Source organism: Aquila chrysaetos, chromosome Z, assembly GCF_900496995.4.
Source record: "Aquila chrysaetos chrysaetos chromosome Z, bAquChr1.4, whole genome shotgun sequence".
NCBI classification, from domain to species: domain Eukaryota; kingdom Metazoa; phylum Chordata; class Aves; order Accipitriformes; family Accipitridae; genus Aquila; species Aquila chrysaetos.
This window is the reverse complement of record NC_044030.1, coordinates 10597959-10611236: the sequence shown is the minus strand read 5'-3', so window position 1 is coordinate 10611236 and position 13278 is coordinate 10597959. Positions and strand designations below refer to the sequence as shown.

The 13278-nt window shown below is 47.4% G+C and overlaps 1 protein-coding gene across 1 annotated transcript in view; it reads left to right on the top strand.

The window, feature by feature from the left end:
* The first annotated feature begins 7186 nt into the window (after positions 1–7186).
* Positions 7187–13278, top strand: part of SNX30 (sorting nexin family member 30) — a 53550-nt gene continuing 47458 nt past the window's right edge. Inside the window, exon 1 of the mRNA XM_030004359.2 lies at positions 7187–7537. Within this exon, the coding sequence (XP_029860219.1) occupies positions 7376–7537 (162 nt within the window). The 5' untranslated portion in view covers positions 7187–7375. The remainder of the gene's footprint in view (positions 7538–13278) is intronic.

Below are 13278 nucleotides of genomic sequence, written 5' to 3'. Positions count from 1 at the left end.
CCGCTGCGGGGCCGCCCCTGGTCTCTAGGCAACGGGCAGGGCCGGGCGGGGCCTGGCGGCCCGGCCTGGTCCCGCTTTGAGGCGGACGTCTGCCCGGGCCGCCTTTGCCGGCCTGCCTGGCCGAAGGGGTCGGGGCCGGAGGAGACGGGCTGGTGCGTGGCGAGGCTCAGTTAGGCGCCAGTAAGTGTTCAGCTCAGGCTTTGAACACCGGTCCCTGCTTCAGGGCTCCTGCAAGGGGCGTCGGCCTGGGTGTGGGGGGGTTCGGCAGCAAGCGTGAGGGTGACTCTAAGGGGACTTCAGGCACCAGCACAGTTAAAGGGGGGGGGGGGGGGGAAGTGGAGAGGGGAAAGGGTTGTTTAATTTCTTATCACAGCCACGGAGTTTGAGTTTGAACACAGCAGGAATGATTACTCGGCATGAATTCCAGAAGGGGCTGTGCATTCCTGTTACTAATGCATGGTTTGCTTTTGAAGTGTCAGGTAACAGCTTTATAAATGAGAGTGTGTTTTCTTAAGTGATCGAGGCTGTCCTGGAGGATAAGCCTTAGTCTTAAACTGCGGCGATCTGTGACTTTTGTTTTACGTCCTTGTGGTTAAAATACTTCGGTTCGACTCAAACCAAGCTGAGTAGTGATTTGAACTGTGGCCCCTAACAGCTGTGCCTCTGATCATACACGAGTAAAATCAATTCTTAAGAACTGCAATAAATATATAACAGGCTGCAAAGAGATGGGACCAATGCTGACCTCCAGCTAGCCAAGAAATCAGTCACATTGCCTACTTAAGTTTTATATGCAGGGTTGGGTTTTTTAAGGCAGTAAACAAATTTTATGAAATAAAGGTTTTTTGTTTAAATAGAACCAAATTTAAAGTACAGAAAATCAGTTACTGTTTAATAAGTCTTAGTTCAAGGTGTCTCTAGTTAGATGTGCTTTTACTGCAGGACATTAAACTTTTTAATACTGAGATTTTGGTGGTGTATGTAACAGCCATTTCTGAGCAAATGACACTTACAGCAGGGGTGACCCTGGATCTGGTAGTCAAATGTTCTGTACACTGCAGGGCATTTAATTTCATCTGCTTCCTCTTCCATCAAGTCTTAGAAATTCATAATCTCATCACTCTCCAGGCTTAAAGTGGAAAAAGGATTTATTAAAAACTGTTGGTTTAGTTACAGTGGAATTATTTATATTGGTAAGAATGTACACAGGGTGTACACGGTGCTAAATGCCACGCTAGTCCATTAGCCTGGACAACCAAAAATATAAATAATTGCTGAAGGCAATAAAAAAATTATACATACAATTCTGTGAGATAGGGAGTGTTCTGCTAATCAAATATGCTGGCTGTCCATGCATTTATACTTACTTTTCAAAGCCTCATTAACTGTGAAAATTGTAAAACTGAACAAATTTATGTCTAGAGACTTGTAACATCCAGATTTAAAATTTGGCTTCCTAGATCATTTGCCTGGTAAAAACAGTCTCTGTGTGTTTGTGTGTGTTAATGAAAACGCAAACCAGCACCTGAGCAACCAGCAAACATCTGACAATCTCATGGAGTTTTCTGTTTGCTTTAAAGCTGTGTTAATACTGTGGAAGGCAAACATTGCTGCCTTTCCCACATAGCGGCGTTATTTTCAACTCTTCTCTTTGCCTGAACAGCTGATTGAGCGCCGTCCCTCCTTCTGATGTTTTGGGTTTGGGTTTTTTTTCATTTTTATGATTTCTCATTGTGCCTTGAGAGCTGTCATATGTGCCATTTTTTTTCCCCTTTTAATTATTCTCTCTTGGATGATCTGCCGTCCATTTTAGCTAGGCATCTCGCTTGTAATCCTTAATTGCTGAGAAGCATCGCGAGTGAAGAGCAGCGCAGTGCCCAAGCTAATAATCCTGCCTGGTGCATTTCTCTGCATTGTCATGCCAGGACTGAGGATATAAGTGATTCTGAAAAGCTGCAGTTTGAGACAGACAGGCTTAGCTACTGGGCTCTCCTTTGAGACAGCTAATGCTGTTAAGAAGAATTAAGTAGTGGACAGTGGTCCTTGGGTGGGGATCGAGGAAGGAAGGTAGAAAAGGAAGAAGTAGCAGGGCAAGGAGGAGGAGTCATCAGCAAGGAAACTCAGGTGCAGAAAGGTTGGCACTCATTAATTCTGCAGTTCTATACAAGTGTGACAAAAATTGATCATAGTAGTAACTGAGCATCTCTGTGAAAACATAGTCCTGCCTCAAGTTAAATGATACTTTGTCTTTGGGAGGAGTTTCATATCAGTAAATTAATTTCCTCTTTGGGTTGTAACAACAGGAAAGAATGTAGCCCTTGAAAGGAATGGAGTCTAATCTCTCATGCATCAGAATACTTTCATTTTCCCTGAAATTCCTCCTTCCTGTTCACCCTAATCAAATAAAAAATTATAAAATATAGCATGTATAGAATGTCTATTGGAAAATCATTACAAAACCTTCAGTTTAAAAAAAGGCTCTTCTTGAACATTGCCTCACACATCTGCCCATGCTGCTTCTTGAGCCAATAAAATGCTGGTTTTCAGGCAAGCTGTTCTCATCATCTTGGTGTAGAGGGAGCTGTGTATCTCATTAAATAAACAAAAGCTGAGTGAAATTGGATGTGATACTGAGTGATCATAAACTGCAATGTTTCAGAACGGTCATGGGCAGTTCTGTTCACTACAGGCTGCTTGCAGTTGACAAAGCTGAGGTAAAATAATGACTTACTCTTTTTTTTTTTCTTTTTTCTTTTTTTTTCCCCCTAAGTGAAAATGGGCTGTGCAGGATGTCTTCTTGGCTTGAGCCAAGATCTTCCAGAACGCTGCTGTTATTTCCAACTGGCAGTGCTACTTACACAGATCCATTCTAAACACTTCCTTTTCTTTCTGTATTTATTGTACATGTCACAAAAAAAACCCCCAAACCCATCCAACCAACCAACCAAATTAGAATGTTTTGAAGAGTCTTTAAACACTTAATTTGGATTACTTTTTTATATCCAATTGCCTCAAGATACTGTATCCATGGTTGTACTCTTTCTCCATGGTTGGAATTCTGATTTTTCATTTGATAGCCCTTTAGCACAGACTTCGGCTGTCTATCACAAGTGCCCTATCTTTCCACAATCCTGTTCATTGCTTCCCCATCAAACTTGACAGCTTTGAAGGCCTTTGATGCAGCAAAAGCTTACCCATTAGCTTAAATGTGTGCATGAATAGTGCTGTTGACTATTGATTGTGCTAAGGGATCCCGTCTCTATACACAGTCAACAAGCATAAGATTTAACTGGGTCGGGTCAAAAGCCTGCTCTCTTTAATCTCTGCAGTACGAGACACGAGCTGTAGTAGCATAGGGAAGGAAGGACCTTTTTTCAAAAGATAGTTGGATTTTAATTTTTTTATGTCCTCTAGAATGGTCTTGTTTCGTACTAGTTTCATATGTGCCTATGTGCAGGCAGACACAAACGTTATCCTCTCCAGGTAGAGCACAGGGGGAAAAAGATAAAGCGGTCAAGGAGAGGCTGTCGACCGTGGGGAAAAAAGCTTTTACCGCCATTGACCTGGCAAACCAGCCAAGCCTGACAGTCTGGCTGGTGTGGCCTCCAGCCTACCTTACTGTTTGTTGTCTGTACTGTCTGGAGTGTGCTATGGAGAAGAATCCTGTAATTTAGGCTTTAAATAGAATAACTCAAGAAAAGCAAGTGGGTTTTACATGTCCGGTCTAGTAAATAAATTCAACCTGAAGTTAGCCTCCTGCTATTCATTGTAAACCTTATTGCCATTTTGTATCTCATTATTTGAACAAGGAGATGAAGATACATTACAAAAAGAATGTTACAAAACCACTGAGAGTCCTTTTCAGGCTCATACTGAGCACTTACAAAGCCATCTGCCATTATAAAAACATCCTGAGTGCTATTACTGGAGTACCTGGTACTCCAGATCAGAACACCAGTAAACCACTGGTGCTGCCTATCTGTAAATTTGTAAATAGGTTTTCCTATAGGTGACTTTCTGTTATTATTAAGGAGTTGCTCCAGTTCTTGCTATGAAGAAGAGCACTTTGCCACCTAAGATTGTATTGCTGCCATGTAACATATTTGCTGCTGCCTGTAACATCTGTCAACTTATTTTAAGATTAGGAACTGTATTAAATAAGAAAATTCTCTTTTTTAGAGGATTTAGACAGGCAATAGAGAAAGCACCCAGATCTTAGAACCCACCACCAAAATGCTTCTATACCAACAACTGTGTCTATGTCATACCTAATGTAACTCAATAGCACTGCATAGGAGCTCTTCACAATTCCTGTTCTTGCTTCTGCTGGCCTACATCCCACCCTTAGTAGAAATGACAGGAGATGTAGCATACACAGAATGATCTCTGGTTGGTGCCAGAGATGCTTAATTATAATATATATCAGCCCTGGCTGGGAAGATACAGCTGAACAGCAGAAGTAATATGAGTACTTTCTGAATAACACTGCCTTAATGGAGGTGCAAGAGTATTATTGAAAAGGCAGGATGAGACGGCAACCTGTAGATCCTTCCTCTTTCTATTTATCCTAGTAACAATCCAAAGAGGTAGCCTGTAGGACTTTCTTTTCAGCGACACAGAGGCAGAACTATTTTCTTCAGAAAAAAACATGTGAAACTGGTGAAATACCACCTAACATCCACCAGGAATTTCCTGTTTCAGTTTATGTCCTTTGTCTCTTCTCCTCCTGCTAGGCACCTCTGTGAAGAGCCCAGCTCCATCTCTTCCATCCCCTCCCTATGGGGTACTGGGGGATGCAATTAACTGCCCTTGAAGCCATGTCTGTTTCACGCTGAAAAAGCCTCGGCCCCGCAGCTTCTGCTTGCAGGGCAAGTGCTCCAGCTGCCAGCCATCTCAGTGCCCTCCTCTGAACTTTCTCCAGTTTGTCAGTGTCTTTCTTGTATTAAGGGGCCCGCAGTCACACACAGTATTTCTGGTCAGGTGTAACGAGTGCCAAGTAGTGAGCAATAAGCCCTGCCCTCCGTCTGCTGCCGGTGCTGCTTGCTGTTTAGGCAGCCCAGATACCGTTGGTCTTCTTTGCTGCAAGGGTGCAACAGGCTTATGTTCGGCCCGCTGCCCACCAAGCCAACAGGTTTAATGTGTAGAAGGTTGTTTGTACCTGCACAGAGCTAGAATGTCCCCAGGCTTCCAAGTTTGGACGGTGTTGGTGTAAGCATCCTTGAAAGGCTTCCTTTGGAGAAGAGTCTGAGTTGCAAGCACAGCTGGGGGAGGATGCTTAAGGAAAAGATAGGAAGAGCTCTTGGTAAGTCCTAAGCCTTTGAGATACAGGCTTTCACAAAACTGCAGAGAACTGGTTCCTGGACAGTGTGGCAGATACATGAACCTGCCTGCTGCTTTATCACAGTAGTTTCCACTTAAGATTTGGATAGTCTAGAAGAAAGCTGAGGTGTATGTATTTATGCTGGCTAATTTGTATTGTCTCCTTTTCCTGATAGATAAATAGGTTGTTGTTTCTTAAGTGTAATGAACAAGGCATATTTCACAGCCTCTTTCTCACTGGGGCCTGGACTTGATTGGGGCTTTTGATTGTTACCGGAGTTCAAACATTATGTAATACTGAGTAGTTATTTATAGTAAGGATTGATTTTTTCATAGTTTTTTTTTCCCTGTGATAAATAGCATTTCTTTTTGTAATGAAAAGTCCACAGTGTTGCAGTCCTGTGTTTGTCCTGCTGCGTGGCACCTGGTGTTGACACCCTGCTGGCTTTCCCTTAGGTAGCGATGCTGCCCTTTTGATTTCAGTGGGCTGTACTCCTCCGCGAGGAGTTAAACACAAGCAAAAATGTTTACAGCACCCGAGTCCTGTTTGGTCACGTATCTGTATGCATCTCTTTATATATCTGTATATAGCAGGAAGGGATTGTGACAGTCTTGCAGTGATCCACCTCTTCCCCAGTAGCATGTTACTCTATTACGTCTAATTAGTGCTAAGCAAATTATTCAAAAGGAATAATTTATCAGACAAATGTAGCTGCTTTATCTGCTCAGGGAATAACTTAAACCAGACTATGATTTTTTTCTCCAACTTATTAATTATTCAGCAGTCATCAACCCTTTTTTCATGTTGTTAACTGTGGGCCGATCGCTGAATTTCTGCAGTTGACACATGCTGTTAGGCGAATTCGCACGGACCATTTCTACAGGACTCGGCGTCATTTTTCAGCTCATTTTAGCAAATCACAAGAGAGCCTGAATTTAGGGTTGCCTGAAAAAATACAAAAATTCTTTCCACACAGGGTCAGAGCAGAACTTCCCAGTGCATCTTCTTTACAATTCCGTTTTTTTCAAGTATAAAAAGAACTCTCTGCAATGCATGCCAAGCAGCTCCAGTCGGAAACGTTATTCTACAAAAATGCGAGCGCTCCCAAGCGCGGCGGCAGTAAGCACACGGCCGTCGTCGACAGCGTGTTTCTGCAGCTTGCTGGCCTCGGGCGCAAGGCATCGCCCGGCGCCTCTGCTTGGGCTGCGACGCCCAGCCCGTGGCACAGACCAGCTCCCCGAGGAAGGGCCTTGTCCCCATGCCCGGCTCGGTAGGTCGCTCTTCCTGGGGGGACTGGAGGAGGCGCCTCCAGAGCCCGACTGCCGTTTTGGCCACCCGCCCGCCTGCCCACGTCGCGACCGAGGCGGGCCCACGTCGCGACCGAGGCGGGCTCCCGTCCTGCGCGGAGGCCCGCGGTTTTTGCAGTTTCCCTTCAAACACGTGAATAGTTTGAAGTCGGCGAACCGAGCCTGCGAAAGCCGAGCAGCTGGTTTGCTTGTCTGCCGCCCAGCCGCGCTTCCACGCCGCCGTCAGCTCAGTGCTGCAGCCGGGCGTCACCGGCGGGGCGGGGCGGGGCGGGGCCGCCCCGCCCCGCGGCTTCGCGGGCCGCCGCCACAGCCGCCGCCGTCGCCTCCTCCTCCCCCGGCCCCGGGCGGCGGCTGGCACCGACCGCCCCGCCCCGCCCCGCCGGGGCCTGCCGGGGGCGGGGCCTGCTCCCGCCGCAGCCCCGCCCGCTGCCGCCGCTCCGGGGGGCGGCCCCGCGCCTTCCGCTCTTCGCCCGGGGCAGGGGGCGGGCCGGCCGGGCAGCTGGGCGGCCGCCGCCGCGCGGCGCGGGAGGCAGGTGGCGCCGGTGGCGCTTTGTAAAGGGGCGGGCGGCGGCGCGGGCAGGCGCTGCTCTCTCTCACTCCTCCCCCTCGGCCTGCTCCTCCTCCTCCTCCTCCTCCTCCTCGTAGAGCGGTGGCGGCGGGCAGGCTCCGGTCGCGGCCCCGCAGCTCCCCACCGAGGCGGCGCGGCCTCCGCTCCCTCCTTCCTCGGTCGCTGCCCGGCCCCGGCGCGATGTCGGGCGGCGCGGCGGGCGCCCCCAAGCCTCTCCCGTCTTCCGGGCCCAAGTCCCTGCGGGAGATGCCGCATCCCCTGGCCACGTCCAGCAGCGAGGAGATGGGGCCGGCGCTCACCCCCAGCCCCGACCTGCTCCTGCCCCGCAGCATCGCCGACAAGGTACGCCTCGGAGAAGGGGGGGCCGCGGCGTTTGGGGGGGGGGGGGGGGCGGGGAGTTGTCTCCGCTTTTGAAGGGGAGCGTGGAGAGGAGGGAGAAGGGCTGTGTGTGTGTGTGTTTTTCCCCGCCACATCCACTTCTCCGGCTGCATCCCTGGCTGCCCGCGGGGAAATGAAGCCCTGGGCGCTGCTGACATCCATTGCGAGAGCCCGGGGCTGCCCGCGGGGGGAGAAGGAACTCGGTGTGGGGGCTGCAGGCATCGTGCCTCTCTCTGCGAGGGACCAGGTGGGACACCGCTGCTCCTGCTCTCGCCGGAGTGGGTGCAAGAGGCAAGATTCTACCGATCGTATCTTCCCGTGGCTCGTACCCTCTACAGACGGGTCTGAATGCTTCAGGAATTGCTGGAGCTCCCTCGCCGTCTTCTTCCTGTAGCCCTCACAGGGAAGGCTTGGAGCTGCCCTTGTTTCCTGACCACCGAGCTTGCCATCAACTTGTGATTGCCCTCTCCAGAGCTGAGCTTCTGCTCACTTCTTCACAGCAGTGTAATACGGAAAGGATGCTGTTGCAGGAGTATCTGCGTGCTCTCCCTTCCCTAGCTCTGGCATGTGTCCGCAGGACACCAGCGGGCTTGCCCGTGCCTTTCCTGTGTGTGGGCCTTGGATGTGATAATTCCCAAATGTGAAAGCAGTAGTGGCAGCACAGCACTCCTGATATGTTAACTACTCTTGCAAGGACGTAGTATCTCTGTGGGCAGATTTCCAGAAACCTGTTAAAGTAGGATTTCTGGGAGCAAGGGTTGCAAGGGGTGAGATCGGTTTGAAACTTCGTAATAAGCAGTTCTGGGCTCGCACACTTGTAAGTGTGCTTACAAGGTGTTAAGACTGCTGCTGGTGGCAAGAGGTGCTTTCTGTGGCTGTTGTCCTGGGCAGGGTGGAGCTGCTTCTGGGAAGGATGGATCTGCTAGTCTTCAAAAGCCTTGGGGCTGCCAGCAGTATCTGGTCCAATACACTCCCGTGTTCTAGGGGAAGGGGTCAAGGTAGTCTGTTGTCTTCCATGTGTCACCTTCTGCTGCTCTGTAACTGTGCTGTACAGATTCAGCAATTGTTCCTGCCCGTCTAAGGAGCCCTCTCCTTGAACATTTGCCCGCTGTTGCTCAAGTGAGAAGCCAGGCTTACCTTCCCTTTGGGAACATATGCCTTCATCTATGAAACTTGTCAGAGAGTCGATGGCCCTCTGAGAGAAGGAGGTATGTGAGTAAGGTGGGAGTAGGAGTTGTGGAGTTTTTTGTCTATGATAGATTGGATTTACTTATGCAATTAGGTTGCTGTCTGACCAACCTATAGCAATAGGAGTTGGCAGCTGCCTTCATGGGTCCTCTTGCAGCTCAGGAGTGCAGTGATAGTACTGTACTCACTCTGTTAGCACTGTCCATCCACACTGCTGTGTAGCTGGTGAGAAGCTCTGTTCTGAGGAGCTCACACCCTGTAACTTCTTTCTTCAGCTGTACTAAAGAGCTTTTTTTCTTTTGGAGCACAAGCAAGCTCCTGTCTCCTTTACTGCTTTCAGGTGTCCGAGAAGTGTATCACCATCCCTGATAACCTAGGAGCAGAAATACCTCTCTAGCCTCAGGCTGTGGTCAGCTAACTTCTTGTCAGTAGGAAGGTTCTTGCCCAGTTTTTCCACCAGCAACACAGGTGAAGTCCATCTTCTAGTACCTGTATGTAGTACTGTCCTGTTCTAGGCGCTTGGCAGCACAGAAGTACTCTAAAGGGGAGAGCCAAAAGGGGCTGAGGTAAGCAATTTTTAGACTTGAGAGCAGTTCTGTGGTTGACCTGGAAATGACACTAGGGTAATGAGCCTTGCAAAATAAAAGGATTTCCAGTAGGAGGACAGCAGTGTTCTTTTTTTTTTTTTCCTTATAGCTGAATTAGCAGAAAAAGACAAATGTCTGATCCTTCTGATGGAAGGAGTCCAACAGCTCTTCTGTGTGAGGGATGTCCCTTCTTCCACTTAATACCTGATGCGCTGGCAAGAAAAAAATGAGTTGACTTTTTTCCCACCACAGGAAAAACTTCAGCAAACAAACGGGTGTTCCTAACTTTAAGGCACTAGTAAACTTCAACTGCTTGCACTGTGTATTGAGTAGTCTAGAGAGCAAGTATGTTAAGTGGAGGTAAGTAGGTAAAACTGCCTTTTAGGTGGTTAGTATGTCTCTTGGTCTTAATTTCTGGTAGAGGGTCATTAATCTCTTGAAAGCCTGGCTCACTAATCAGCTAACAATGTGTGGACAGCTCCAATAGTTGGGTAACAGAGGGAGGTCAGTATTTAAGTCTAACTCGGGCTTAAAGGTCTGCAGCTGTTCTTTATTGATTCTTGAACAGGAGATGTGCTTGTCTGCTTTCTTGGTCTTTCCAAGGGCCTTTCTGGAGAATGGCACTGCAGGAGAAGTTTGGGTTGAAGTCTCCTGCTGCAAAGTGGCTCTGAGTCAGTAAGCTTCTGTAAGGACCACTGTCCATAATAGGACTGTACTAGGACATCCCTCTGGCAGAGGGATAGTGGCAATGGCTGACACATCACCATGAACTGGATAATTTGCCTTTTCTGGGTTCTTCTTACCTGCTCTGAGCAAATGCTTCCTAAACACTGCTGCAAGATATAAGTACCTAAGACTGAAATCCTCTGAGGGGAGAAAGTGCAGAAGTAAGGGAAGTTTTCTGCCCATAAAGCAGTGCTTCAATTCCCACTGCCACAGATGTGCAGCCTGAAGTGGCTGAACCTCTGCCATCACTGCTTTGCATTCTTTAAAGCATGCTTTCCTTGCTTTTTTGGAGCTCCTGAGTAAGAACACTACTTTATCCTGAGACAGAAGAACCTGGAGGACAGGAACACTGCCTGTATGCCTCCTGATGGGTTTTGATACAAACATGGTAATAATCTAGGAGCTTAGACCCTGTCTAACTTAGTCTCAAAAACCTTTGGTTGCTGTTCAAGAACAGTGGCTAATGCTGCTAGAGCAGCAGGTCATGGGAAAGGGAAAGAAAACCACCTGTGCTGTTTTCTATGGCTTCCCCTGTTCTGAGGCCCTCTAAGTAGACTAGTCTCAAGTTTTCTGAATCTTATGAAGAGGCCTGCAGAGCTCTCATTGTCTGAGAGCGTCTTCCTCCTGACTTGTAGGAGAGCTCTGTTTTAGGAGCCAGAAGACCTTTACTTCTGAGCAGCATCTAACCTCTTAAATGAAATGGACATTTCTGGCTAAGTACTTGGCTTTCACAGTGATTCTGCAGCAAACATCAAACACTTGAGTTGTAGATTCTTGTCTCTGAAGCATTCTGTATTGGCTAGATCTTTCCATAAAGATCTTTCTGTTCCCCTCAAGTCTAATTGCATAAAAAATTGTTTGTCCTGATACCTGACCACCATCAGGTTTTTCGAGCTTATTCTTCCTTTACCCGCTAACCTCCAAATAAGGAGACAGCTAAAGCTGAACCTAAGCAGTATTGACACACCCCACTCCCCACTCCCCCTTTTTTTTTTTGACATTAGGTGAGAAGGGAACATACAGGAGGAAACAATCCCTCAGGATGCATAGCAGGGGCCATTGCAGAGTTAGCTGTAAAACTGAGTTCTTGCTCTCTTACAGAGGTTTTGGAAGGCATGCAAGCTAATTGAGATCTGCTTTTCAGAGCAGATCCTCTGCAGAGGAAGGTAGGACAAATGAGGAAGTGTCAGTGTGGATTTCCCTCCTTTTTCCTTTTAAAAAAAAAAAAAAAGTTCTGCTTGCATGTGACTACTTGACTCTCCTTCACTAGTATGTCACTTTCAATAGCGAGTCTGCTCTGTGCACTAGGAGAAACACTTTGACACTGAGGAGAAAAGGCATTATGAATGGGTTACTGCGTTCAGAGCTGACCTGAGAAGTAGATGGTATTCTGCGGTAATAGTACCCAAATATTTGTAGAAGTGTGATAAGACTTAGGATGCAGCCCCACTGAGGCTATGCAGTTTTAATAGCATGCTGCTAAGTGTTGGAAGTGCCAGGCTGTGCAGAATCAGAAAGTGTTTTTTGTATGGCTTACTTACTCTGTCCTCTAGCTGTGGTCCTTGTAGTCCCCCTAGACGTGTGTCATGAGAGTATCTTCCTAACAGGGTAATGTTGGCTGTTCTTGCTATGGTCTGCCTTGAGACTGGTAGCTGATAGGGTCTCAAATTCCAGTACTGGTTTCTTGCCTATCACTCCAAAAGCTTTCATATTCCACCTGTCCTAGGGCTCAGACTCCCTTGTCCTCTTTCAGACATCTCTGACTACCTGACACTGTACTTGTGGCCAGCTACCTATAACCTGTTCAGCTTTTCTTCTTTGAAGATGTGTATGCCTTGTATTTGGCTCTGTTAACGCTAGACAGCTGAAGTGACCTTCAAGGCTGTTTTACAGGTATATCAAGCAGAGCTGATGTGGAATACCAGGCTTGCAATGAATGCATAGCTTGAATTTGCTAATTCACGGAGATGGACGTTAAAACTCCTACTGCAAACTTCTGGTTACTAACTGAAAACTATTGCTTGTGTGGGACCCCCTGCTCATCTGCTTCCAAGCTACCACCCTGGTGAATCCATAGGCCTGTATTAGCACCTGATCAAGTATAAATACTTGGTGTGTTTGCTGGAGTGCTCTTACTTAGCACTCATATTCTGGAAGGGAGCCTGGCAGCTCTCCAACAAAAAATATACCAAGAGTCTGGAGCTCTACTTCCAGTCTGCTTGGTTGCTAGTTTATAATTATTGCTCTTAACTTCATCCACCCACAGATGAAACCAGTTTGCAGTATAATCTGAAAGCTTAAAATAGTTCTGCCTGAGCTTCTACAAACCTCTTCCTTCTCTGACTAAACAAGGACTGTTAGACCAGCACCATGTATTGTACTTAAAGCAAGCTGGAGGTAAGTTCTCAGTCTCAGGAGAGACTGAGGACTACAGAAAGTCAGGAACTGAAGTTGGTGAACTCATGAAGCGATGTCAGTATCGATGAGTTGATCTCAGTTCCAATCTACAGGAACACAAAACTGACAATTGCAGAGAAGCTGAGGCTGGAAGGCACCTCTGGGTATCTTCTAGTCCAACCCCTCAGCTCAGAGCAGGGTTCGGTAGAGCAGGTTGCTTAGGATGCTGTGAAGTTGGTTTTTGAATATCTCTGGGCAACCTGTTCCTGCATCCAGTCACCCACAAAGGAAAATTTCTTTCTCATGTTTAAGTGGAACTTCCAGTATTTCAATTTGTGCCCATTGTCTGGTGTTCTGTTGTTGGATCCACTGAAAAGACCCACCCCCTTCTGTAGACCCTCCCATCAGGTATTTATCCATATTGGTAAGATCTCCTGATCATTCTCCTCTGCAGGCTGTTGGCTGTCTCTGCCAAGAGGCATATTGTTGGCTCATGGCCAACTTTTTCATTGGGATCTGTTGTGTGTGGTGTGGGGTTTTCTTTTTGTGGAGATGGTTTTTTTGTTTGGTTGGTTTTTTTCCCTTCTACCAAGCTGCTTTTCAACCAGTCAGCCCCCAGCACATACTACTACATGGGGTTATTCCTGCCAGGTACAGGACTTTGTGCATCCTCATGTTGAATTTCATGAGGTACCTGTCAGCCCATTCCTCCAGCCTGTTGAGGTTCCTCTGAATGACAGCACAACCATGTGATGTATCAAGCATTCTATCCAGTTCTGTACCCTCAGCACACTTGCTGAGGATGTA